General features: G+C 49.0%; 10 protein-coding genes across 10 annotated transcripts; 5 read left to right on the top strand and 5 right to left on the bottom strand.

The window, feature by feature from the left end:
• Positions 1 to 87: 87 nt before the first annotated feature.
• On the bottom strand, positions 88 to 981 carry A1O9_06381 (uncharacterized protein; the record flags this gene model as incomplete). Its single annotated transcript, XM_013405591.1, has 1 exon — positions 88 to 981. The coding sequence occupies one exon, from the start codon at positions 979 to 981 to the stop codon at positions 88 to 90; it is 894 nt and encodes a 297-aa protein (XP_013261045.1).
• Positions 982 to 1,612: 631 nt separating this feature from the next.
• A1O9_06380 (uncharacterized protein) lies at positions 1,613 to 2,614 on the bottom strand (the record flags this gene model as incomplete). Its single annotated transcript, XM_013405590.1, has 4 exons — positions 1,613 to 1,803; positions 1,863 to 2,001; positions 2,083 to 2,451; positions 2,591 to 2,614. The coding sequence occupies 4 exons, from the start codon at positions 2,612 to 2,614 to the stop codon at positions 1,613 to 1,615; spliced, it is 723 nt and encodes a 240-aa protein (XP_013261044.1).
• Positions 2,615 to 3,393: 779 nt separating this feature from the next.
• A1O9_06379 (uncharacterized protein) lies at positions 3,394 to 3,891 on the bottom strand (the record flags this gene model as incomplete). Its single annotated transcript, XM_013405589.1, has 1 exon — positions 3,394 to 3,891. The coding sequence occupies one exon, from the start codon at positions 3,889 to 3,891 to the stop codon at positions 3,394 to 3,396; it is 498 nt and encodes a 165-aa protein (XP_013261043.1).
• A 2,551-nt stretch (positions 3,892 to 6,442) lies between these two features.
• A1O9_06378 (uncharacterized protein) lies at positions 6,443 to 6,688 on the top strand (the record flags this gene model as incomplete). Its single annotated transcript, XM_013405588.1, has 1 exon — positions 6,443 to 6,688. The coding sequence occupies one exon, from the start codon at positions 6,443 to 6,445 to the stop codon at positions 6,686 to 6,688; it is 246 nt and encodes an 81-aa protein (XP_013261042.1).
• A 778-nt stretch (positions 6,689 to 7,466) lies between these two features.
• On the top strand, positions 7,467 to 7,925 carry A1O9_06377 (uncharacterized protein; the record flags this gene model as incomplete). The annotated part of the gene is made up of 1 exon (XM_013405587.1): positions 7,467 to 7,925. A coding segment is annotated over one exon (459 nt), but the record flags the coding sequence as incomplete, so codon positions are not given.
• A 427-nt stretch (positions 7,926 to 8,352) lies between these two features.
• On the bottom strand, positions 8,353 to 10,473 carry A1O9_06376 (uncharacterized protein; the record flags this gene model as incomplete). Its single annotated transcript, XM_013405586.1, has 2 exons — positions 8,353 to 8,719; positions 8,774 to 10,473. 2 exons carry the CDS (start codon positions 10,471 to 10,473, stop codon positions 8,353 to 8,355), a joined length of 2,067 nt encoding a protein of 688 aa, XP_013261040.1.
• A 558-nt stretch (positions 10,474 to 11,031) lies between these two features.
• On the top strand, positions 11,032 to 12,101 carry A1O9_06375 (uncharacterized protein; the record flags this gene model as incomplete). Its single annotated transcript, XM_013405585.1, has 2 exons — positions 11,032 to 11,125; positions 11,167 to 12,101. The coding sequence occupies 2 exons, from the start codon at positions 11,032 to 11,034 to the stop codon at positions 12,099 to 12,101; spliced, it is 1,029 nt and encodes a 342-aa protein (XP_013261039.1).
• A 990-nt stretch (positions 12,102 to 13,091) lies between these two features.
• A1O9_06374 (uncharacterized protein) lies at positions 13,092 to 14,039 on the bottom strand (the record flags this gene model as incomplete). The annotated part of the gene is made up of 3 exons (XM_013405584.1): positions 13,092 to 13,597; positions 13,698 to 13,922; positions 13,985 to 14,039. 3 exons carry the CDS (start codon positions 14,037 to 14,039, stop codon positions 13,092 to 13,094), a joined length of 786 nt encoding a protein of 261 aa, XP_013261038.1.
• Positions 14,040 to 18,074: 4,035 nt separating this feature from the next.
• A1O9_06373 (uncharacterized protein) lies at positions 18,075 to 21,574 on the top strand (the record flags this gene model as incomplete). The annotated part of the gene is made up of 7 exons (XM_013405583.1): positions 18,075 to 18,166; positions 18,359 to 18,482; positions 18,544 to 18,740; positions 18,790 to 18,905; positions 18,954 to 19,828; positions 19,881 to 21,010; positions 21,064 to 21,574. 7 exons carry the CDS (start codon positions 18,075 to 18,077, stop codon positions 21,572 to 21,574), a joined length of 3,045 nt encoding a protein of 1,014 aa, XP_013261037.1.
• A 1,679-nt stretch (positions 21,575 to 23,253) lies between these two features.
• On the top strand, positions 23,254 to 23,793 carry A1O9_06372 (uncharacterized protein; the record flags this gene model as incomplete). The annotated part of the gene is made up of 1 exon (XM_013405582.1): positions 23,254 to 23,793. The coding sequence occupies one exon, from the start codon at positions 23,254 to 23,256 to the stop codon at positions 23,791 to 23,793; it is 540 nt and encodes a 179-aa protein (XP_013261036.1).
• Positions 23,794 to 26,338: the final 2,545 nt, after the last annotated feature.

The following is a 26,338-nucleotide window of genomic DNA, read 5'->3' as shown; positions in this document are numbered from 1 at the left end:
CTGGGCAGCTATTGTTAAAGCAATAGCTGCTCATGCGTAATAAGATCCGCAAGAAAATTGTGTTTCCATGCGGCCTAGCCTACGCCATTAAAATTTGATAGAGACCAAATTTCCCAGCTCACTGGTGGCCCCAGACTGTACAGCGAGCGCTGTAGTGCCTTCTTGCTCCACCGCCTTGCTTTCCACAGGCGCTGCTGAGACATCGTCCAACGATGACAGCGGCTCAAATGCACCATTCAGCACGATCCTCTCCCAATGCGATACCACGCCGTCAATTGCTGGGGGCAAAGGGTCTCCCGGCTCCAGCTTCGCAACCTTCTCATCGTCTAAAACCTTCATCAACTCCGAGATCCTCAGCTCTGCCTGCGCCCGTGCGTAAAGCGAGGTCAAGAACGAGCGCAATTCATCACCTCTTGGAGTTGAAGGCTTCGGGGCCGCTATTGTGGTTGTTGTGGAGGGGGTTGGGGCTACCACTGCAGGTGATTTTCCTGACGACGAGGACGGTCGTCGGCCTCTCTTGGCTGCAGCTGGACCTTGACCTGCGGCACAGGCCTTCTTCAGCGCGGCAAGTGCACCTTCGAGCACGCCGAGCACAGCTCCGATACGAAGCCCTAGATCGACACCAAACGGATAGCCTTCGTCGAACCCGCGCTGCATGACTTGAGCCTTCCCAATGGCTAGACCCTCGCGATACCCGGAGGTCATGTGCTGCCGGCGCAACGTTGGAAGTTCCGAGAGAATCAGGTCTGGCCCTCTTTGAGACAGACCTTGCCGGTCGGGATAGTTTTCTTGGTCAACGACGGCGTTGTTATCGTTGCTGCCATAGTGGGGAGGCTGATGGTCAGATGATGTGTCCCAGATATCATCGTCGGCGCCAGGTGACTGATCTGGAGTGGTGACAGTAGTTGATGGCGATGATGGTGCGTTGTGTTCGGACGATCTGCTTGGAGAGTGCGAGTGGGAATGCGCGAGTGGTGCCATTCTGGCCGCTCTCGTCGTGTACTATTCTTTCGTGGTTCCGGGGGCGATTATTAAGATATTCTTTCAAATCCCCGCCCAGGGCTAGCATCTGGAGATGGTAGGCGACCCTTTGTTCACCAGAAGTTCCTGGTTTGGACAGAACCTTCGTCCATCAAGGGAAATAGCCCAATTTAGTCCTGAGAATAGCCTGGGTTGTAGGTCTTCTAATCCTTGCTCGGGGGCTCTAGCGGGATGCTGAGCTTTTAACTTTTGGATACGGGTGTCGCTTTGCACCTGGGAACTGGTGGCAACTGGAAATTATTTGTAATCCTGGAACATTTGTTGATGATGCACATAGATATGTGCCTGTTGGAAGGAAACCCCGCGAGAGGGACAGAATTTTGCCCAGCCTTGGCACAAAGTGTATTGTCACGTGCAAGGCTGTGCCCCTTGACATTTCATGGGAATGCAGAAGAAGGTATATCCCGTAATCGAAAAAGGCTTGTGTTCCATAGTAGGGTCATTCTAACAGCTACCTCGCTATAGATCTTTTCAAGGCTAGAGTCCAATACTCGAGTGGCCAATGGCCCTTCTCGTATTTCACTAGCCTCAATCAAGTACTAGTCATGTATTCAGCACTTAAGACAAAGTTTTAGCAATACATTCCTCCATCAACGTTGTAAACAGCGCCCGTCACGAAACTGGCGTCATCTGAGAGCAAAAAGGCTATCGTATTGGCGATCTCTTTAGGGTTGGCCTGCCTGTCCATGCATTGCATTGTCGTGATCTGAGGGCCTCCTTGCTTCTCTTCGACCTCTTTAACCATGGGGGTGGCGACGATCCCTTTGTTTGGGTAAGCCATGGCCCCCATTGAGCTCATACTGTCACACCTGGGGCCTCACCTGGTGCAACTGCGTTAATTCTGAGTTCTGGGTGCTCCCTCGCTGCTGTCCTGGTCAAGCTAACGACTGCATGCTTATTCGCAACGTAGCTTCCTATTCCGGCTGCCCCGACCTGACCTGCAACGCTGGCGACATTGACCTATTGGACTTTCTGTCAGTTACACTCTCAGGTAAGAAGGAGCTAATAGAATGAATACTCATAATACCTCCCCCTTTCGACAGTACTCGGAGTTGCCCTCTCAAACAGTAGAAAAAGCCCTGTAGCATTGACATCCTTGTGGAAGCCGAAGCCTTCGTCCGTTTCGTCGACGAGTCGCTGATTATTGCGGTACACACCCACTACGTTTACTGCAGCATCAAGGCAACCATAATTGGCGATAATTTGCGCTATCCAAGCATCGACTTCTTTGCTGTTGCGCACGTCTACAACAGCACTCGTGTGCTTACGATCTCTACTTGCCCCAAGTATCTTGATGGCTTCATTGAGACCCGCCTGGTTTGTGTCCGCCAACGCAAGCGTCGCACCTCCTGATGCAAAAAGCTGAGCTGCTGCAAGAGCAATTCCTCTCGCAGCACCTGTTATTGCTATCTATATTCAGAAATAATTATTAGTCTTCTTAACAAGCAACTGCCAGAAGCTGGGGCTAGTATTTTTGCGATTTCACCTGAGACCTAATTGAGGTGGCAATAGGCCGCGAACAGTATTTTCTGAAGTCGGAAATGCTTACCACTTTGCCCTCTAGATGCGCCATTTTCGTTCCCTCTGCGATGAACTCAAACAATGAATGATACAACTATGCAATGCTCATATCACCATATGTCTATTTTTATCGTTACAACTTTGGAAATTAGCAATCTTCTTAAAGTCGACCTGAATATTGATTGAAGACTTGAAATTGCCGTGACAAAAGGATTTGAGCCAGATGTTCTAACTTGTGGTTGATCAGAAAACTCTCTTTCCCCGAAGCTCATGAATTTCTATCTAAATCGGGAGCCGATCGTACGCCGAGGCAGAATGAAGTCAAGGGCCAGCAAACACGGCACACGGTACTACCAAGATACTTATTAGCTTAGATGAGGGCTAAGCTTTCGGCCTCACAATCTAGCCATAGCATCTGTGCCAGTCTACATGAGAAACCAGGAAGATTAAGCTGCATCTGATTAAGGTCGATTAAAGTACGGCGACTAGATTGGAGTTAACGTTTAAGAGCCAATATCTTTTCGCGATCTTGATGAATTCCAACTGCGGCTGATATTATCTCGATCGGATAGTTCATGGCTCAAATTCTCTCTGCTTCCTCTCCCCATATTTATTAGATCAGGAAGCGTAGTGAGCCTTCAAAATGTTCTCAAGCATGAAGATGGCAAACTTTCAGAGGGATAGGCTTATACTACACAAGATCTGGAGATTGCATCAGAGTTGAAACCTTGTCGGTGTACTAGAAACTAGTAAATCCTCTCACTAAACCAAAGGCACTAGCTTCTCAATTCCCTCTTTTGCCTGAAGCTTCTCAACTGGCGCATCCACGTGTTAAGTCATGATCTGCTTGAGGTCGACGATGAACCAAGACGACACTGCTGCCAGGAGCGCAAATGGAGCCGCAATTATGAGCGGGTATCGAAGGACATCAGCATAAGCTTGCCACAGACTTTGAACCCCAGCTTGTATGACCGAGTCCGACACACCAGGGATACCAACCAGCTGGTCAGATGCGTTGCTAGTAAGAGCCAATGTGAAGGCTGGGATCGAGTCAGTGGGGAGGCCAGCGTTGGTGACTGCTGTTGCAATGTACTTTGGAATATATGAGTCCAATTTCTCGCCCACCACAGCAGAATATATTGACGTGAAGGCAGTCGAAGAAATTGCTCGGGAGGTGACGGCCACGGCGGTTGCGGTGGCTAAATGTTTATGTGGTGATACTAGCTGCGCGCCAGCAATTGCCAGGCTGAGAACCGAGGCGGTGCAAAAGCCCGCAAATGAAACAAAGACCAGGGAATTTGTACTGTGACTCGGTTGAATCGTGGCCATACCTACCGTGCCAATGAAAGCTATGAAAAACCCGGCTGCGAGCGCCTCACGAAGTGACCGTAGCTTGACTCCAACATAGCCAAAACAAATCTTACCAATAGCGACGCTTCCGTAGAATGCTGAGATGCGTGCAGATGCAAGGACCAGATCTGTCTCGAAAAGGGGCTTGCGTCCTGCGTTGATATCGGTAGCATGTGAGTTTCATCGTGGAGAGTGAGGCAACCTTACAAGACTGGATAAAAGACAATGAACGCATATACCAAGATTCCTTCAGCGAACATAAGCCAGAGGCAGATCGCAAATGTCCGAACTAGTTTCCCATTGTGATTGAACAGCTCATGATGCAAGATGCCCGTCTTTGTTCCTTTCCACTCGTACAAGCAGAAAACAAGCAGTCCAAGTAGCCCGAGGAGAAGGATGACCAACGTTGGTGCTGAGGCCCAGGCATAGAGACCACCGCCGATCTAATCGAGATCACCAGTCAGTAATTTGCTCAAGCAAGTGCCGGTAATTGGCCAGGCCCAATCGAAGATTTAGTCAAGTACAGTAGCTGAGATGAGGGACGTAAAGATATCAGATAGCTTGGGAGAATGAAACTCACATTGAGACCTGTCAAGAATAAGCTCAGTCCTATTGCTATCATTAGAGCCACAGTCAGATCAAGCTGCTTGATTTTCTGCCAGCTGCTAAGGTGATCAAAGCGGGTGTGTCTCTTTGGCGGCCTATAGCCAATGAAGAGTAACAGAGCAGAGGCACCCTATAGTGCCATCTCAATCCACTACGGACGACTTAGTTTTCCGATTGGTTCTTCAAGGACTCGATTAGAAAGCTCACGTAAAAGGTCCTCCAGCCCTGATGCAAGTCACGCTTGGAGAGTGCCCCCATAATAAGTGGCGCCGAAATCATCCCAAGGGATCCACCTGTATTGATCGCTGCTTGGGCCACTGTGATCATCGCGTTAGCTGCTGATATGTTTCTATTTCTAATCTGATATAGAATGCATACTTGGACGCCATTTGGTAGGTACAATTTCGCTAGGTACTGCGAAGGTGAGAGGGATAATGGCAAGAGCAAATCCAATAAGTATGTGAGCGGCGATGAGCCGGCCAATACTTTGGGATCCTGGCGCAATTGCAGCACCAACAAAGGCAACCGTCGCGCAAACAACCAGCAGGGCCTTTCGTGCCTGGAAAAGCTCTGATGCTGACGATAGGATGTTGCAGATGATTGCCTGCACAAGGACTAGGCAATTTGGCACCCAACTTGCCGTAGCAACCCCACCAAGGTCTTGCGCAATGGAATTGAGCTGTGTTCATGTCAGTGCATTCGGAGTGAAGAAGTCTTTTTAGAGTAGCATACACATACAATAGTAGGGCACCCCATCAAGGCAAACAGTTGGCAAAAGCTTTGCACACATAAGGCTGCAAGAGCAATCCAGGTGCGCGCATGAAGCTTTGGCTCGTGCTCATCATCCGTGTATGTCATGTCGTCTTCCGGTTGAGCTTGTTTGGAAGCCCCTTCAATGTGAATAGAGTTGTTTTTTGATTCTACCCCCACGGGTTCCACATGTCCCTGAATCCGGGGCTTTGACGTAGGCTCCATTGAAACGCGAATGAGTGCATATACTTTAGAGATTGGTATAGCTAGAGCCCCGAGGGAAAAATAGATGAGAGCGGAAGATTTCAAAAGTTTCAAAGTATAGACAAACACTTAAATACTCCATGAAAGGGCCAATCTAGATATTTGATTCCCAGTAAATGCTAAAGACAGGAACCTTGAAGCGACTCGGCGTTTCGCGAAGTTTTCGCGTTTCCTCCTTTCGATACACTTACAATAACGAAGAAGTGTCCCACAAGAATTTCTTGATATTGCTTGGGTGTTCAGAGCAGACCGAGACCCGCGACTGGAAAGCATCTTGCGCTAAGGTCCCGAGTTCCGAACAATACTGCCGCTCCCTATCCAATGAAATCTGTCTCTTCATTGAAGAGAAGCGACGGCTTCCACAACGCGAACGAGTTTAGCCAAAGGAACCGAATCATAATTGGCTCATGGCTGGCACGCCCGCTTCCATTCTAAATATTACACGAAGATTACCGTCCCCACTTTACTGGTAGCGGAGGCTTTGTACCCCACGGAGAACAGCAAAAATGCGGGAATCACAGCCTCGTGTGCCTTCAGGCTGGGTCCGGAGGGAATCCAGAACTACTTAAATTTCCGTACGATACCGCCGGTTTTGGATACCTGTAAAATAATTGCCGATTATATGACCCACCCCAACTGTAAGAGAATAGCAGACTTCAAGATGAAGCTGTGCGTGTTACTAGCCTCGGCTCCCCTCCATAGAAGCCAACCGATTACGATTCGAGAAAACTGATGCCACTAGTGTGATTTTGACGCCGTTGCACATGATCAATAGTCTCTTTCTAAAGAGAAGCTTCGGCCTAATCACTCTTTCAAGTACTTAGTCAACCTAACTATCACACTTATAAGTGTGGATATGAGCTTACCACGCTGAACAAGACCTAATAGTTCAGTCTACAGACTTAAAACAATGTCTCGGTTTCTAGATAAAGTCGTGTTTGTGACGGACGGCACCAGTGGGCTAGGTGCTGCTACCTGCCAACTCTTCATCAATGAGGGAGCCAGAGTGTTCGTGACAGATGAGATTCGCGTCAATGTAATATGCCCAGGGCTGATGGACACTCCTATGGTCAACCATCTCACCAAGGAGGCGGCCGTCGTGCAAAAAACCAGGATACCATTCCTTTGGGTAGACCTGCTGATCCGGCGGAGGTAGCAAAAGCAGTTCTGTTTTTAGCATTTGATGACGGTTCATACATTATTGGTCATGGTATGTTCATCTCTGAAAGCAGATGTCAAACCGGGTCCAAAATGATTTCTAGCTCTTACGGTCGACGGCGGTTCAACGGGGCTAAAAGTGGTGATGCTGATTTCAGGCCTTTCATACAGAAGAGTTGAGTCTATGTGCCTAATAATAAGGTCCCCACTGGAACCAGTGATTTCCATTTGAATCATAGCCGATATTCGGAATTTCGAACTAAGAAAACGTGATCGAGAAAGCTCAAGGCTTCTTGTCAGTCATTGATAACCGCCCTTAAAGCTCTCCCAATGGCTTCCTTTCACCTAAGGTGTGACAGACCAGTTGATCTTGATTTCCTCAGCTGTCGTAGGAATACTCCTGGCGAGCATAAACGACGACACCTACGCAAAGGCAGATTAGCCATAGATCGCCGTCTTGGCCAGGGACTCTTCCCTCAATCGAAGCGAAGGAAGCTGTATTCTCGACCAAACCCCGAGCCCAAAACTGCTAACCAGAATGTATCAGCAGCAAACCAAGATCGTTAAACGAGAGGAGAATACGAAATCATGCAACCAATATCGTGTTCTCGGCCGAAATGCTGCAATTCACGGGAATGCAAACAGAAAATCCCATCATGACCGCCTCCCCCGGAGCTGGCCTAAGGCTTTTGGCTGGTGCAAAATCCACGCTAAAAGTTACTTCATCGCGATGGTTCCAGAGTCAGGATCATTATCCCAAGCATAGAGATTAAAGCATGGCAGTGAATGACAATTACAGACTTGACAACCAGGCGGCCATCCCTTCACCTTTCAATGAGACCCTTCCGGCTTTCTTCCGGGCATGGGATAACCCAGAGTCAAAGGATGAAGACTGGCTACATTTCTTTTCGCCCGAGTGTGCAGTCAAATTTGGAGGGCATGCCATGAGAGCTGGATTCATTAATGCAGTCAAGGGCCCAGTTGTAGATCTACAGCATAATTTGAAGACGTGCTGGATGCCGGCTGGTGGATTGGATGGCGGAACCGAAGCATTTATCATCCAGAGCTCTATCTGGTATCGGCTGATCGATGGTCGGAAGATAGATGCTGATTGCACTTCTTATATCAAGTTGACGCCGAAAGGTCAGGGATCATGGGTTGCAATAGAGCATGAAGTGTTCATGTCCTCATTTCACATCATGGATGCGGTCAATGGCTTGACCGCTGGCGGCACCAAGGATTGATATGAGCGTAGCTGTCGAAGTTTGCCAATGGTAGATTCGCAGCATTGGAAGTTGCTTCATCGGAACAAACACGTCCAAGTTATTATGGATGAACAACCGCTGTGTGTAGGCTAGTGTAGCATACCTTGACTAAGAGCTTATATCACACCAGCCGACTGTCGTAGTTCGAATGACAGGTCGTTGGGATGTTGGAAAAGCAATCAGGGAGAGAATATATCGAGGTGATCGGAGGGCAAGGAGGAACGGCCCCATGGGCCATGGTTTGTCAGAGCTCATGTCATAGGCTCCCAGCTCGGTCATCAGCACTATTGAGTCACAATGATCAGTGGATAGTGTTTAGTTCTACTCTACCTTGGTTATACATGTGCTTCGACGCTAACGAAATCTATCATTTTCTTCCAGTCACCAAGCATCCACCTCAACCAGTCGAGACACGATGATACGAATGATCCCCTTGCACACGCCACGCCCTCAGCGGCAATGCCTGCAATGCGAGGGCCTTCCGTTCTATAAACGTCCAAAACAAGACGGCCCCAAGGACAACGAATATGATATTAGTGAAGTAGTAGCCGTCACGCTGCATGAGGCATGTGCCACCGCCTTTCAGACAATGGTTCTTGTCACCCTCAAGAGCACAGCTAAAAGGCGATGAGATAGGTGTTACATCAGGATGAGCCTTTTGAAACCCACTCGGATCAGTGGGCGGCAGACAGGTTGCTTTGGTGAAGACATCGACAAACTTGAGGATGAAGAATTTGGGAAACGTCCCTCCGAGATTCGAGACCCTGGGGAGACAGTCAGCAAAGTACTACTGCATCATGAGATAGAATGATACTCACGTAGCCAAGAGCGTCATGTATGTACCACCGATGGCCGGATCTGCAATTCTGGCATGGAAAGCGGCCGATGCAACAAACATGATTGTACTCATAAACGTCGAGTAGATGTGTGAGGCGATAACTACCAGCAGATACCATAAAGGAACAGCCTCGCCAACCTCGGTGGGATAGATCATAATCGTGAATTGAGCAAAGACTGCAGCAAATAATCGGGCCACAAACGCCCAACACCATAACTTCAATGGCGTATACTCAGTGGACCACTTGCCGGCGTAATATCCAAGGCTGAGCTCGAAAGGAAAGTCGATTAGAACCACCAAGGCGAGATTGGCCTGGCCGAAGCCCTTGTCCAGAAGCTTCAAGTTCGTCACGGCCTCGTTGGTAACAAAACCAAGCTTCGACACTAGGTGGATTGCAATGATTATGAGGATATTTGGAAGCTTCAACACAGCCCACATGCTGCGATAGACTTCCATAATTCCGTCACGTTCATTGGTCTTGTCCTCCTTTTTCAAGAAAGCTAGCCCAACAGTCACAATCAAATACATCCAGCCCCAGAATGTCATATAGCCGCCTAGAGTAAGCAGTCCATATTCTTTCGGCACGGCTCTGAACCAAGCATTAGCAAAATCAGGAGCCTGTAATGCAAGAAAGACTGTGTGAGATAGAAACGAGCCAGCTGTCAGGCCGACTGTCTGAGCCGTGGAGGCGTAAGACATATTCTGCATCGACAGCAGTGATATCGCCCACCCATCCACGGCAATGTCCTGAGTGGCACAGAGAAAAACAAGGAGGAACCACCATCCTGTGAAGCCCCACACACCACCCCCATCGTTCTCACCCGCCTTTTTCATCATTTCATCAATGCCCCCTCCCAAATAAATCATCGAAAGTCCTGATACGGTTTGAATAGGGGTAATCCAGCTTTTCCTCCTACCAAAGCGTCGACTCCACACCGCGTCGACAATTGGACTCCACAGTAATTTGAGGGAGTATGGATATGCAGCGAGGGAGAATATACCGATTTGTCCATACGACAAGTAGCTCTTGAGGAGAAAGGGGACAGATCCCGAGGCAAGGCCCATCGGGATTCCCTGCAAAAAGTACAGAAGAACTAGTAAAAGGAAATTGCGCTTGTCGGTAGGTGGGAGATTGTTGAAGCTGGTATTGACCATGCCAGGAGTTTGGGGTGTCGGTGGAGGAGGTTCGTTGTCCAAGGAAAAGTCGTCCCTGCTCATGACACGAGTGACATTAGATGCAGGGTCATTGCTCGAGACGTGCTTGCGCCTGAGCTCGATATGTGAGTCCATGGTACCGTTGGCGTTCCCATTCGCATGCCCGTTCGCATGACCGTTCTGAGAAGTGTCTATGCGCAAATCTGAGCGAGAGGGCGATCGTTTCTGCTTGTTCTTTTTGGATCTTGAGCGCCTCATCTGGGAATTCTGATGCTCGCCAACTAAGAGGTCGCGCTCAGATTCGTCCGTGTCCAAATCCTGCTCCTCTTCCTCTCCGCTTTCACTTTCACTGGTAGGGTCTATAGTGTAGCTTCTGTGGGCTGAATGTGCTGGAATATTGCTCAGTTCAATGGCTGTGTCCGCTTGCTGCTGCGACTGGTTGTAGGGAGGAGTAGATAGTTGGGTAGAGGATGAGCGGATGTGGTAGCGAGGAATTGTAAAGGGCTCGGAGATGGAGTCAGGCATCCATGCGGCTAAAAGTCATGTGGAAGGAGGCGAGCGGAAGGCAAAAGTGAAAAGGACTCTGTGTCCTCTGCTAGTGGATCAGGGACAGGAATTGGAAACGTTTGGGATTGGCCTTTTCGAAGTCATCGATCGACCGGCAAATGATGGTGAAGGAGGGGCGGCATTCCAATGTGTCCTCAAATCCCCCTCCTTCTAGAATTTCCAACGCGAATCATGGAGGAGAAGAGATCCAATAAGTACTACGGAGGGCTTTGCCAAAGTAGATGCTGCGAAGTCCCCTGCACGGCTATTGCCCAAGACACGTCGATGGGGACAAAAACCCCAGATCTGGCCTCTCCGGACTCTGGCCAATCAGAGAAGCCAATAAAAACTGGCCACACGTGATCCGCGATAAGATGTGACGCGTCTCTTATCGCTTCGACGCGTCGCAGGCCTCGGGCCTTTAGTCACGACTCACTAGCTAGGACAACTGCGTGGATGGCAACAGAGTCATGTCACCCAGATAATTGATTCGAAGATGCAAGTTCATTTTTGATATAGCATTGCCCTCCTTCTACGATGTCTATTGCCGCATCTCCACCTCAAACTACCGACCTGCATGATACCTCGAGTGAGGCTGTGGATGACGAGATCGCTCGAGTGCGAGCTGAAAGTATGCTATTTCCTGGGATCCTTCTACATGATGTCTAAAAGATTCTGTTGACAAACTATCTACAGTCCAGGCTCTCACTCAGCGCCGCATTTTACTTTCATCATCGCTTTTGTCCTCAACCAGGGTCCAAGCACGGCTTCTCGAGCGTCAAGCAAACCCATCAAGAGCTGAAGTCATCCAGGATGATCTCCCGCTTTTATTGACGTCCTCAAATCAAATTGGCGAATCGAATACTCATCGTCTTGCTCTGGGAGTGACTGCATTCCCGTTCACGGACCCGAGTCCTGAGTGCCAATCTTTCAATCCTCTTCTAGGGATTCGCTTCGATGTGTGTGATCGAACCGGTCGCTTTCCAAAACAGTATCATATATTTTGCCGACGAGCTTCTCCTTCCAGCCAGGAATTGCGTATTCATCGACACACGATCCCCTCACTCGTTCCGCTCTCCGACTATGAAAACCAGTACCTTCAACTAACCGATGAGGGTTATGAAGGATCTGATGATTCATGCCTTTCGAATAACGATCATCCGAAAACCCAGGATCTGCACGCTTTAGTAGCGCGCGTGCGAAAGGACCTAGTGTCGTGGAGGTTGAGATTTGATGCAATTGACTTCTTGCGAGAGTGCTTGGACCTCCCTCCACCCAAATCCAGGAGTGGCACTGGGCTAGGTGATGAAATCGACGACGAAGACGAAAACATGTCCGACGACGAATTCGAATCGTGGGGCAAGTACGGTGTACGGCAACTCGAAATATGCAGTCCAGATGCATCTCAAGCTCGGATCTTGTGGTCTGATGACAGAGTAGGAAGGATCAAACTCTCTTCAGAGGGCAACATTGTGAAAGCTGCGGTGGTTGCTGGCGGTACCCGGTTGGTGGACCAAGAGAGAATCCTTTCTTCTGGCTCAACCACAATCTATAGCTTCCACCAGACGCTGGAGAGACTGCACCAGACATTGCAGCAGAGGCAATGAGAGAACTAATGATCTCTTGATTAGGGAGGGTTTCAGGTTCATCAAAAAGTAAATCTCACGATAGTTCTGTTTTGTCTATCAAAAATCCATCAACCTCGGCGCCTAACGCTTCTTGGGACCAAAAATCGAGGCCCTTTTATTGCAACCAGACACCATCTTGGTTACTTTACAAGATTCGTGCAAGGCATGACCTTCATTGTCTATTTTACCATTTCCTCCTTCTTTTTCGTCTCTGAAAATCGCTCACAAAAGCCTCTCCCTGGGATATAACAACTAGGTGTGGACGAATGGTATACATGAGGTGTGCCGCCGGAGTCGCACTTCGAGGAGAACAATTGCGCCCACATCAAAGTCGTCTACTATGATCGTCTTCGTCGCAAGGGACAATAGTCTGCGCGGCTGTCTCGAGCGGCCTGGTCTGCTACCACTGTGGTTTCTGTGGATGCTCAGATGACACCGTCGCAAATGAGCTTGCGTCAACATTTCCATTGCGATGGTCGTTTCGTTCAGTCTCCACCAATTCCATCACCGAGTCACTGTCCTTTGGCACGTCGGTAACGGTGGTGGTGATGGTCTTGGTAATGCTTTTTTGCTGTGCCGCGTGGCTGTTCGTGTGGCGGAAGGTTCGAGTACGGCTGCGCGATCCCGTGTGTGGGTGCAGATACGAGCTCTGTTCCACCGTGCTTCCGAAAATGCGAGGTGCGACACGTCGTAGAAGCAATTGCATTGCAGGCATGCAGGCACACATGATTCCCACGTCAACTTCGAGCATTGACATGTAGCTGACGCCGACATAGTCCCCTGTTCAGGATGTGGTCAGCCCGGGGTGTTACACATCAGAGCGCGGTTCGAAGAGGACTGTGCAAGACCTACAAGTAAAATTGTTCGTTGCACGGAATTGAACCAGAGTCTGGAGGCGTACCGCGCTGGCAAGTGTAATGCTGTGACACGAATGTTAGTAGGAATCAAGGATCTAAGACATGGGGAAACTTACAACAACCCAACACAGAACATGGACACGATCTGAAACTTCTTCTTTCGTGACAGCGTCAACTTCAGAAGGTGGGGAATCGGAAGCAGGATGATGAGAACGTCTAGAAGGATGTTGATCGACGATGCGATCCAGGTCAAGACAAAAACATCAATGCAATGTCCTTCGGTTTCACCAGTCCAGCTAGTCCAAACGTACGAAACAGGCGTGCATTGCCAGATCGTGGCAATGATGGTCGCGAAGAGATATGCAGTGCACACACCCATCAAACCATAAGTCATCCTTTTAAATGTTCGGTCGGTAAAGATTCGGAGGTAGAACGCTAGGATCGAGAGCTTGGTCACCGAGATACAGAAATCATACATGGATTCCCCGGCGTAAAACCACTGCCAAGTGTCAACGGGTAAACCGGGGAACAAGGAACAGTTAATGCTCACCTTGAGAATTGGCGTGATATTGTCTGGTGGGATGGTGTATATGTCCCTTCCGTAGCCAAGGTTCGTGCCTTTACATATATGTCAGTCAAGTGTTAGAGAAGGAGGGGCTATGGAGGGGCTTACTAGCGAACTGAGCGGCGGTGACGAATATCATGACGACCTATTCACAATTAGTCGGAGGGCAAGGGGAACATTGGGCAAAGCATACTGTCACTGCAAGGATCAGGCCATCATCCCATCCAAATCTGGCCTTGAACGGGCTCACGCGTGTGAACATCCGTAGGACGACGAATACAAAAGCCAGACCGCCGAAGACACCACTGACGACCTCTATAACCAAGGAATTATCTCTTACTGGAACATCACAATAGGACAGGGTCCCGTTTTGCGTGGCTAGGTGTCTCACATCAGACCTTCAAGAGCGACTTGGGAGACTGACGGGGAGGAAAACTTACACAATAAGTTGCTGACTGTGCATGTGGCCATCGAACATCCAACCACGCCTTGCATGAGGGCTTGAGGATCTGTGCAAAGACAGAGCTTGTCTGTGGCGGAGCATGATAATTGCTCGAGTACTTGTCGAGAGCAGTTTTGCTGTGTGTAGATGTCAGCGGGATTCGACTACAGCACTCGCTTGACTGAACATACAGCACATGACGGTAATTGTTGCAGCAAATCTTGTGACTGTACTGCCAGTGCAAAAACAAACAGAAATGATAATGGAATAAGCATGGCCATGTTCAGGCAATTTCAGGATGGAAGAATGGTGTGGTGGTCTTCGGTGGATTAAGACGGCTTCGTCACTGATATAGATACCTTTGCTAGCAAACGTCGAGATTCCATGGCCAAGTACGGCGAAATGGGTGAAATGAGTTGAAAGGGGATAGAGCTCCGAACAACCCCCGTAGCAACATCGTATAGATTAGGAAGCTAGTGGCAGTGCACCAAGGCTGTTCCACGAGCCGTGTATTCTGCGTTAGGCTGATGATCGTCCTCTCTAGACTGAGTCTAAAGCAGGCTGTACCACTGCTAACACTGTTTGAGGCGCTGCTAAAGGCAAGAATGAAGGGGAATGCCAAATCCGGTTCCTGAATTAGTGTAGTCCTGGCCATATGGCCATGCCATGCATTCGTCACCAGCCATCACACTTACATGGGCGGGCAGAGGTGAAAAGTGGCCCAGCTAACGGGAGCTGCTGCAGCCAGGCAGATCGTGGTGCCTTGTGGGTATCACTCCAGCTTTTTTTTACTGACCCAGTCTTGCGTCGTGGTGGACTGACATGAGATGCTGCAGCACCCGCAACTCCACTGGCACTTAACTTCCGCGATTGGACAACTTTGCCTAGTGTACCTTGGGGTTACCGAGGACCAACAATCCTTCTGGAAATTTGTGTAGGACGATAAGCTACAACAGACCCCGAATATCATTACATGGGACGGGAAACGGGTGCTAGGTTGACTGAAAGGCTGCTTCCTAATCGTCATTGGGATATCAAAACATAGCCGAGGAAGCAAATAATGGACATCAAGCTCCGAAGACCCCTTTCTCATATTTCTGGGACAGACACGAGAATTTGAGGTTGGGCCAGACTTTCCTGCACGAAAAACGCCAGGCTTGTCAGAGCCACCCAGAATCCTGGGGTCGGAAGCGAGGTGGGGACCTCGGCGTACGGGAAGCGGCCCACATGTGTTTCTTCATCGATTTCAAGAAGCGAAAGTAGATCAACAGTGTAGGGCGCTCTGATCACTCTGGGCAGGGGGCTTGCTTGGGCTGCAATGCAGACCACCAAGTGATTCGCGGGGATGGTGGAGGTGTTGAGGAAACGCCTTCTAATCCAATTCTTCCCCTAGATGCGGCCTCGGGTTGTTGGTGCTTGTCTAGTTCCACCCTGTTGGTTTAGTGGCTGCGATGCATGATTGAGAAGACTCGTCGTCAGGCACACCCCTGATTGCCAAAGCTCAACGGGCAGCCTCGACTGTGGCCTAAGCACACCTGTGCATGGATCTGGCGTTGACTATTCTATGATGGTAGTCGGGGAAGCTCCCTTGGTGCCCGCAGCTTTAGCGTCTGAAGTTGTTCGAGTCCCAGGCGAAGGGAAGGGGCGAAACTGGCTTGGCTATTATTCCACCATTCCTGTCGCTGAAAGATAAGGTTTACAGCGAGATGCCGTGTGTGTTTGGGCTGCAACAGCAGGAAGAGTCGCTTAGCGATCAAGTTGACTTTTCTCACGGGGCTTCGACAATCCAAGTACCAAGGATACATCTACCCCGTACGGCTCCTGTTACGAAGCTCAGACTTCGATTGTCAGGCATGTTTGGAGGCAGGAAATTGTTGATCATCTCCAGGGTCTAGCTACCAATGGGCGCAGCTTCGATTCAGCTTGGGAACATTGGTCTCTCGCGCAATTCGAAGTTATTCCCCTTTCCCAGTTCACATAATTACAGAACACGAACGCATCACTTGGCAAGCCCGAGAATCACGAGCGGGTGCATTCGAGATCCATAGCCAAGGGCGGTATAGTGTGAGTGTAATGGTGCATTGCATGGTCGTCAACCATGCTTGGGCTCCCAGGGACTCAAGGCCGCTGTCATCCTCAGTCATAGACCAGAAATTCGATGACACAATTTAGGGATGCGTGAAGGTTTCTGAGAGAAAGTGGATGTGCAACGATACGCAAAAAAGGCTCCCAACACAGGAGGCCCAAGAACGCGAGAATACGTCTCTGCAAGTCCTTAGCTTTGAGGCCCGAACACGAGGCACCCATTCCGCTCCCACGCCAACTTTGGTGTTCAAGTAGGTTAAACTTTGACGGCCGTTTTCATCCTTGACCGGAATACCCCGTTGACAGGCGATTCATGGCGCAAGTCGATGCCCCATACTTCTCGTTCCATGTGGAATTACTCGTACAGTAAATTGCCATCAAACCGTCGATCAGCCCAAGTTGTTGGTACGTTCTTTCAGTTGCGTCGCGAGCTCGCAGGCTTGGCTGCGATATCGTTGTAGCTTCGGATTAGAATCTCACAAATGAGCCCCTCGGTCCATCGGGATGAGCAAAAAGATGGGTTGTATATGCTCATAGCCTGGCGCCGAGCTCTTTCCCTGGCCCTCGTCTTCCGAGATCTGAGAGTTGATCGGAGTTTTCCGAAGGTAGGTCACCCAAAGAGAGTCGACGCTATCTACACTTTCTTTGACATAAGCCATTGAAGTGAAGCTCTCAATGTGCTTGGGATTTCGGCCTTGCTTGTCTTCCTGTCGCGGCGAAGGGGGACGAGCAGGTCTCGCTGGATTTCGCCTATTAGTCTTCTGTCCAACAGAACCTTTGTCCCATGGGTGTTGGAGCGAAGTCCTCGGATAGTACGGAGTATAAAAACAAGCTGAAATTGAAGGCTAGACTTCCCACGAAGTTACTTTTCGATAATGAGTGAGGGTATGGCAGGGTGGCCCTGCGAACCTGCCTGTATGCTCCGCCGGACTCTTCTACGGTTGTGCATTTTGAAGCACTAATGAAGATTACCTCCCCCATTCCAGTTCAGGAATCAGGCCTTCATTTTGTCATCACTAATATGATGAGGTAAGGACGCTTCCAATTTACCGCCAGCTTACCTAACAATTCAATTGCACGAGCCATGCCGGGCACAGATCCACGTCCACCATCTCAGTTTCATTCTTACCCGTCGTGTTGAATCCCCTCCTCAGTCGTCATTACTTCTCCGCCCGGGAAGGACAAAGCACATTTCTTGAAGCACCACGAGGTAGTTTCAATCGGGGATCGGGCTCCTTGACTCCTTGTTTCCGCCTACTTGGTGCTTAAATTTGTGCCCAAGATCGCAAGCAGTCGGTACTGATATAAATGCAATGCCACATCCAGGCCCTTCACCACTGCATCCATTCGCTGAGCTGGTGAGTACTCCAGCTACGGGCAGAAGGCTAGCTGTCGATCTCCTGAGGTGAGGAAATGTCTAAACCCTTACGTGGCTCACCATTTCATGGTCCCTGCACCAGTGAAATTCACGAGACAACACTGTTTGCACGCGTGTGGCGGGAACATAAGCCGCCACAAATAAAGATAAACTCCATATATATTATCAGACGCTGTTTGCATTTTAGGGGCACAAAATCTCAAACAGATTTCCTAATGCTGGCTGTTCACAACAACGTAAAGATAGAGTGTCCTAGCATTATGAACGAACTCCTGCTGAATCCGGTATCATGACCGCTGAGTCAATGGCTTACATGAGCGTGCTTTCAGTGGTCCCATGGTTTCACAACACTCAGTCTTTCCGTAAAGGGTCACTCGCTTTCGAGGGCAATTGCGACGGGCATTAACAATTCTTTTGTTTTCTCACCTGATGTTTTCTCTTTTTCTATGTTATTTGCTTGTTGTCAGTAGAACCGTGATCTGTACCCTGTTATCTACAGTGCTACAAGTTCTATTGATTTTTATGTCAGGTTGAGCTTTTAATTACAACGCGTGACGCACCAGCGCGTTCGTGCAGGTTTCGTTTACTCAATAGCTCTCATCCAGCTGGAACTGCTCCTCACACGATGGCGAAGCCACAGCAACCTTCTGGGGTGAAGAAAATCCTTGACTCTTTAGGATTGAAGCTCAATCTTCCTATCATTCTAGTGATGTTCAAGTACGTATGAACCTTGTCCCTGGCTGTTTAGGAGTTCCGGGCCTGCTTCAACTGTTGAATGACAATGTTGACAGTAAGTGTATAATGGTGGGCTCGATGCTGACAACTTTTAGAGGAGCTGTTGCACCGACTATCGGCCTAGCAATGTCTGCAATCCTCATTCTGACCAGTTCCAACGCTTACCATCAGCAGATATCAAAATGCAAGTGTTGCCGAACACTACTCAACCATTGGTTACCTTATCCCGATCATGTCGTTGCTGGTCGTTCCTATCCTTCCCAGAGCCAGATTCGTTTCAGGATTGTTGATCACTGGTGTATGTACAATGATGCCTCCCTTCCCTCGCTCTGGGCTATATCTAATTCGACCCCTTGTAGTTCCTGACCTGCCTCGCTGCGGCCATATCACTCCTCTTTATGTGGATATCCACAAAGGCCAGGCAGAATACGACTCATATTGAACAAGAAGCGATGAGCCAGGGTCCGGTCCCAAAAACCATGGTTGTACCATACAATGCAGCGGCCAGTGCAAATCAAGCAGTTTGGTTTTTCTTTCTATTATGGGCATACAACACGTAGGTCAAAAAAGGTCATCGCACACCTTGTACGCATTAACTAGAACAGTTTTCGTGCATTCCGACCGCAATACTTCCTGCCGCTGATAGTGTTTGGGATTTTTATAAACGTCACCGCAACATATGGCTGCATCTTACCGACCATAGAGCATGTGGAGTCACTCAGTAAGGTTCACCAACGTCTAGACGTAATTAGACTAACACAAAGTCTAGTAAGACGACTTCTCGACACCTTTTTCGTCGGCTTCGGGCTTGCCTTCGCTGTTCACTTTTTGGTACTACCAGTTACCACAAGGGATCTGGTAACAATAATATTGAATGAGTATCTTCATCACCTTAAGTCTGTTCTGGATGCCCAACGGGATTTCATCATCTCGCTACACGCCCGTGATTGGGACAGGCGTGAGACATCTAGCTGTAGCGATACCCAGATTGAGAGCAGTGGAGGTAAAAAGGCATCATGGCCAGAAGCAGAAGCATGGAAATCTGCAACCGCGGAGGCAACAGAGGATCAGGTCAAGATACACTCACAGATTCGCTACGTGAAGCGCGAGTTCACATGGTCAAAGTTGAGAGCAGATGATTTCGTATCCATTATGAAACTCATGAAAAATATCCTTGCACCCGTTGCCGGAATGGAGACAGCAGTCCAACTAGCTGTCAGAGTTGAGAAATCAGGCGGCTGGAGCTCGATGGAAGCAAGTACGGTGGCGCTAGGCCCTGAAGCCACTTCTGATGGCACGCCCATCAGAAGTGAAGAGGAACTCTGGAAACAACTTTTCGAAAAGCTGCAAAATTCAGCATTCGGGTTGTGGGACGCTATGCTCCAAGGGCTAGACTATGCGTTCTTTACTCTTCAGATAACGCGAAAGCCAGCATTCTTCACCAAGGAAGAACTTCTCGCGAGGGCTTCGTCACAAGGAGGGCTTGCAGGCTTCTTGGAGCAGACAATTCAGGACTTTCTGACCGCTAGGGAAGAGCCATTGAAACAGTGGTGTCGCCTAACCGGACAAGAGGACGTACTGGGCGCAACATCAAAGGACCCTCTGAGCCAACGGCACCAGTCTCAGCTCTACTTGATTCTAAACGTAAGGGAAAGACCATTGCATTTACGACAGGCAATTACTAACCCGTATACAGGTTGAGTTCTGTCTCGTGACTACAGCTAAAGCCATCCTTGACTTGGTACGATTTGCCGATCTAAAAATTAACGACGGAACGATGTCCAAGAAACGACTTATACTTCCAACAAGGAAGCAGCTCAAGAAATGGGGGAAATCATTATTCACTCGCGAAGACAGTAATCTAGATTATCAAACGTACAGCTATCGTAGCGGAACTCCGACTGTGCACTTGGGAGACGCACTAGGCGTCACGAGAGATCCCGAACATCTGCCACCTGTCAATCTCTACGAGCGGGTGACCGATAAATTCCGTTTTATTCCAAAGGTCGTTGGATCCACTGAGTCGTGGTTCGGCTTCAAGGTGGCTTCGGGAACTATGTTCATTGCCATTACTTGCTATCTCAGGAACTCACAAGAATTCTACATCAAGCAACGCATCATATGGGGCGCGGTCATGGTTGCCATCAGCATGACCCAAACAGCTGGATCTGGCCTCTATGGCCAGTTTGTCCGACTATTTGGAACTTTCCTGGCCATGGTATTCTCCTATGTCGATTGGTACATTGTTGACGGTCATACGGCTGGAGTCATCGTCTTTGTTGGTATCAGTATGTTTTTCTATCACTACTTGTTGGTGACGAAGCCAGACGACCCGGTGATACCGATGATCGGGATGATCACTATTATGCTAATCATTGGGTACGAACTCCAGGTGAAGCAAGTGGGAATAGCTCTCTCGGTGTCCAATGGACAAGTCTTCCATCCAGTTTACGAGCTAGCCCCGTACAGATTGGCTGCTGTTCTCGGAGGTGTAGGAATCGCCTCATTTCTAAGCTATTTCCCAACGGTGTCTACTGCGCGAGCCGAGATGAGGAAAGATCTTGGGAAAACCGAATACTTGCTTGGCCACTATTACAGTTCCACGCACAAAGCAGTTTCACTACGTCTGAAAGACTTGGGAGGAGACCACAAAAACAAGAATAGCCCCCTTAGGAAAATTGAAAAGGCACGGAGCAAACTTTTCGCGAAGCAGCTTATCCTCATTCAGGGCATGAAGAATCATCTGCAGTTTATGCGATGGGAACCAACGTTTGGAGGAAAATTCCCGAGGGCTACATATGAACGACTCCTCGACCGGACCCAGAAGTGAGTCTACCACAAAATGTGTAACTTTTTATCGGTTCACTGAATCTTTCTAGTATACTCCGTTTCACTGCAATGATTGCCTTTGCCACTAAGACTTTCAAGGAACTTCCGGAAGATACACACGCGGATAGTATAGTTGCGACCACCCTCTCTAATGAAAGCACCTGGGCCAAAGATTTTGGAGAGACCATGTCCACACTTGAGCTTACATCTCACGGCGTTACATCTCTCCTTGCGATACTCTCTGGAGCAATAACATCTGGGCGCCCTGTTCCCCCATATCTTCGAGTACCAGATCCTTACCACCTCGGGGAAGCCTTGAACGGCGTCGATACCGACATTCTAAACACCAAGCATGTCTGTGAACCAGGATACTCTGCCTTTGCAGTCATGCAACTGAGCACGACGATGCTGGCATTGGACCTGGCAGCGCTTCTAGAGGACACGAAGCTCCTCGTTGGCGAGGCCGAATTCAACCTTGATATCGTACAAGAAGACTACGAGAAGCATGTCGGCTCAAATTCGGTACCTTCAGCCATCCGCGCGTCCAAAAAGGAGGAGTGATTATAATTTGCGCATGAGCAATAAGCCTGTTGGCTTAACCGCGACCCGAGCCGATGGACGGCGGGAAGCGAGTTATGTTTAACCTTGATAGAAATAACTTATCATCACTAACATTGAGGCTTCGAAATGTCACTTCTTGAAGATCCGAGGGAGTCTTGGGGGGAGGCGCAGAATCAGCGGTGCGTGCCTCGAACTGGCTGTCTTTCATGGTTGTCAAATCATTCTATCCAACATAACCTCATGTGGCCACCTTGTTGCGGGGTCATTGTTTATTCCAAGTCATGTTTCTCGAGCCGGATTCAAAAAGAAAAATCACTCACTGGCTCTCCCTCCTTATCGCATGGTGCCTCACCCCGTCCCATCTAGACAGTAAATAAACAGGGGCCTTTCGGAGCCCCACAGATATCGCAGCCCGAGCTCATGAGCTTGCGGAGCCGGAGTTCCGATCTCTAAGCAAAGCTTCTGGGCTGGTATAAGGGGATCCACCGACCACCGATTAGACGTCTTGCCACCAATCGAAGATTTGACAATGCACATAATAGTTCTGGACAGTCACAACCTGCTTATGCGCAATGCTGAATGTATTTCCAACACGAAAGGCTTCGTCAAGTAGGTACAGCCTTCCCAATACTGTTAGGTCTTCAGCTGGAGAATATCTGCTTACTACAGTACTATTTGCGGAGAATGAGCAGAGCACAACAAATGTAGGTCGTCAGACTTAAAACGGCGAGGAACCAGTAATGGTGAGTGATGTTGATTTAAGCTACCGTTCAAGCCTTACTCAGGTCGCTGGCCAAGAATGTTCGGTACGCCAACCTGCAGTCCTCCATGGGTACAGTCATCCCGGCCGTAATCAATATATGGCAGTAATCAGTAATGCTGGAGAATTGGCCATTGCCACGTATTGGGTATGGCCTGTGCTTCTGGGCTAGAACCATACCAAATGCTGAGTACAGCCTTGCGCTTGTGTATCTACCATGGGTGGAGAGTTCGAAACGTTTGGACAAGGTTTGCCATGCTGACTCCGTACGGAGCACTTAGTAGTAAGGCAGCGTCCAGGCTCTGATACAGACTAGGTGGGCTGCATGAGAAACTTCAACTGAGGTTCGCACTTCCGACTTAAAAGAACTATTAACAGTACTGGACGGCTACGGTGGGTGTTCAGGACAAGCCTACAAACGAAAAGCCGTCAGTAATTGTATCGAGCATTCGTTTTACGTTACCTACTTGCCCTACAGCCGGCCCCTTTGACCCCCACCGCCTCGGACCTCGCTGTTCGGATTGTAAATTTGTGGGAATGAGCAGCATTTCCTTCAACGCCAGCACCGATGCTTCCGTCAGACCATCTGACTCTCGCTTTAGCTTTGCCCCTTCTGAAAGTATTTGGATTGTCACCGACTCAATAACAGCCTCGCCCCTGACAGGGGTTGCCTATTGGTAAGCTCGAAGCAGAAAACATGACTCTAGACGGGACAAGCGGCCCTCAGAGGGTGAGACGGCTATTGTATAAAATGGCAAGATTTCCCTGGCGTTAGGGACTCCTTCAACTTCAAGCTGACACTCACTCTACCAGCCGACCTCTTATAGCGTCTGTATCAGACTCTCTCAAGACCCCGCTACATTCGTTCTTTTGTGACGTGTACCCAATTCATAGCAAGCCCCAAGAAACCTTCATCAACATGCTTTTTTCAAGTATTTTGGCTCCCGCTGCCCTCCTCTCTCTTGCCTCCGCCAGCACTCTTCCTCTGGCCAAGAAGGATGACTGCATTCCCGCCGTGACAGCACACAAGATCGTGGACGACTTCATTCTCACCCTGACTAACTTCACCGGAGACAATGCCAAAAATCTCCTCACCGACGCCCATTTCAGCGATACGTCATCCTCCATCAATTTCTTCACAGGAGCGCCTCTTGATGGCTTCACCTTCGCTGATAAGACGGCTTTCATCTCCGGTCAGGGTGCTCAGCCACCCGTCAATGTCACACTTATCAAGATTGACTCGGTTACCTGCGATGGCATCATTACCTTCAGATGGCAGGCAACATTCCCGAGAACCATCGCGAAGGGCATCAATGTTCTCTATACCGCCAAGACCGGCTCGGATGCAAATGTCGTTGGGCCAAAGGGCTACCAGATCCAGACCATCTTCAGCGAGTTTAATTCTGCGACCTGGGACCTCGGATTTGGAGGTGCTTGTACTCCTCCCAAGACTTCCTAATGCTCACCTACAACTTGAGAACATTGGTGGGTAAAAGGAACCGTGCAGTCAAATAAGGAGACTGGCACTACAGCAACTTTGGCGTTAAGCTTCAGCCTGCCGAATATGTCGGACTGTCTTCTCAACGTCCTAGCGATGCATAACCTGACCGTTGCCTGACCTATATAACAACAGAGCATGTTAGATAGAATTAAGTCCTACTATTCATAGACAATTCTGACCATCTACCGATCGTTCGCATTTAATTTGCCAGTAGCCAGCTTAGCCTGAGCATTTCGCCCACATGTCTCCACCCAATAAGGCTGATTGCTGTGCCGCCAACCACCAAGTCATCTCACGAGTCCTAAAGGTTAGCAGGGACTCAAGTCGTTTACTATATCTAGCCTATTAGTCTCGCTTATAGTCGATAGGCTTAGAAGGGTTTCTAAGCTCCGTTTCCTCTGTCTTTCACTATTTTACCATTGAATTACACAGAAGACCGTAAAAAGGAGCACTTCTAATCGCCTGATCTAGTTATCTAAACTTACCTTACCCTATTAATAATGTCGTCCTACAGCATGCCTTTCTTTAATATCGAGAATATCGATATCGATATTGACTCCTTATTCACTGCTGTCCTGCTTGGTTCTACACCGGCGCCTATGTCTCTGCCGTTGAGTAAACGATGCAAGAATCGCCAAGTTGCTGGATGTTTATGGCTCCTGCTACCTCCCCTAGCTAACCAATATGCAGGATCTACCACCTCGCAACTAGGAGAATGGCGTGGATTACGCTTGCATCAGTATTTCAGAACAAGAAGAATCCTTAGATAATATAGGGACCACTTGAAGCGCTGCTCAACGAGGCTTAAACTAGAGGACAATTCGCTAGTATGGTGCACTATAGATAGCTAGGACTCGGAGTCGGATCAGGACTGGAATTCGAGTCCTGCGATAACGCCACAGACTCGGACTCGGGGACTCGATGACTTGGGAGTTGGCGGCGCTGGCAGACTGTGGTTTGCAACAATGCATTAAAGTTGTCGCTGTCTGTTTATCTACGTCTTTCGTATTCACACTCGTTTTTGAGGATTTGTGGGAGCTGCTGACGAAGAGGTGCTACAAGCTCTCATGATTTTTGAGTTGAATGAGACCTTCTGGTGGGTTTCGAGCAATGCGGAATTCTGGCAACGTTTCATTGGGCGGTTGCTAAGTACTGCGAGCCATGTATGTTTCAGAGGCCACTGAACAACTTATACCTGTCACTCGCAATATCAAGGACCAAGCGTGAGGAGGTAGGTAGCGAACTTATACTACCCTTGGTGATCGCGTTGCAGAGTGGACTCCTTGGAGCCAAGGAAAGGTGAAAGGGACACGAAGCATGCAATAGAAATTGCGTTTCCACGCGGAAGTACAAATAGTAGTGGTTTCAAGCCTAGTTTTCTTCTTTACTACTTCATTTAGGCTCCTGTAGGGTGTAGCGGCACTGAAAAGCTGTCTAGAACATTGAGTGGTAGGCGGGAAGTATGCAAGCGAGCCAGATGAGCATGATACCTGGACCATTGCACTGGAGTATTCTGCCTCCAAAAACATCAGAGTTTTCTACCTATTCCACAGCAGGTGTTCACCTCGTTGTCATGGTTAAAGACCAGCGGATTAGCGGAAGCTGAGTGTCTCCAAGCAGCAGGGCGAACCTGATGTTTTGAAGTTGCATCTGAGCGACTGTCGAAATGTGGTAATTTACAAACTACGATTAGTCTTCAAAAAAGACGGCCCCTTTCAATTGCAAGCCGTTTACCAGAGGACGTAGTGGGACTCTGCTCTCGGCATGGACGCCGCGTAATCAACCCGCGGGGTTCGACTCACCGCGCATAGCTACATACAAAGTCAGTCAGTCTCAGTGGGTTTGACCGTTGCTTGTCAACAGACATTGCCTCTTTCTACCGTTGTGTCTCAGATCCTCGGTTGAGAATCCGGTTTCCTTCGACTAGTTTTAGTAATCTGGCAGCTGGCCGGCTCCATTCTTGATGAAAATCTTCAATTGGCGGAGGCCAGGACAGCGTATCACGGAGTCGTCCAAGTGGAGAAGAAGGGCTTGCTATCGATGCATCAACCAGCAATCCGTCTAAGGACTTACGAGTCCAAGGAGGAGGGCCAGGCTAGATACTAGCAATTTCCTCCAGTGTCTGCTCTCCAACAGGTGCTCGGTGCTCGGTGCTCAGGCGAAGCCGCTAGTAACCACAGATCATGATAGGCTTTCCACGAAGCTGGACGTGAAATCGATTGAAGTGACGGAGAGAGTGTTAGAATTGAAATTGTATCACATTTGGCAAGACTGAACACCAATCAGAAGATACTTACCTTTTCTGTATTGGATCAAACCTTGCTCAAACTCAGTTTGCTGGTCGAGAATCGAGATACATTCCGACCTCCTCAGTTTCTGACTGAATTAAGGGTATTCTGGGAGGGCAAATTTGCAGCTCCATGTTTTCATAATTTCCTCGTCATGGCATCCCCAGTTTTAGTTCTTCTTAGCATAGTCAGACAACCATACGGCGGTGTTTCCC

The sequence above is a fragment of the Exophiala aquamarina genome (genome assembly GCF_000709125.1).
Source record: "Exophiala aquamarina CBS 119918 chromosome Unknown aczIA-supercont1.4, whole genome shotgun sequence".
In the NCBI taxonomy this organism is placed as follows: Eukaryota; Fungi; Ascomycota; class Eurotiomycetes; order Chaetothyriales; family Herpotrichiellaceae; genus Exophiala; species Exophiala aquamarina.
The sequence above is the reverse complement of the archived record's forward strand: the minus strand, read 5'-3'. Positions and strand labels throughout refer to the sequence as shown.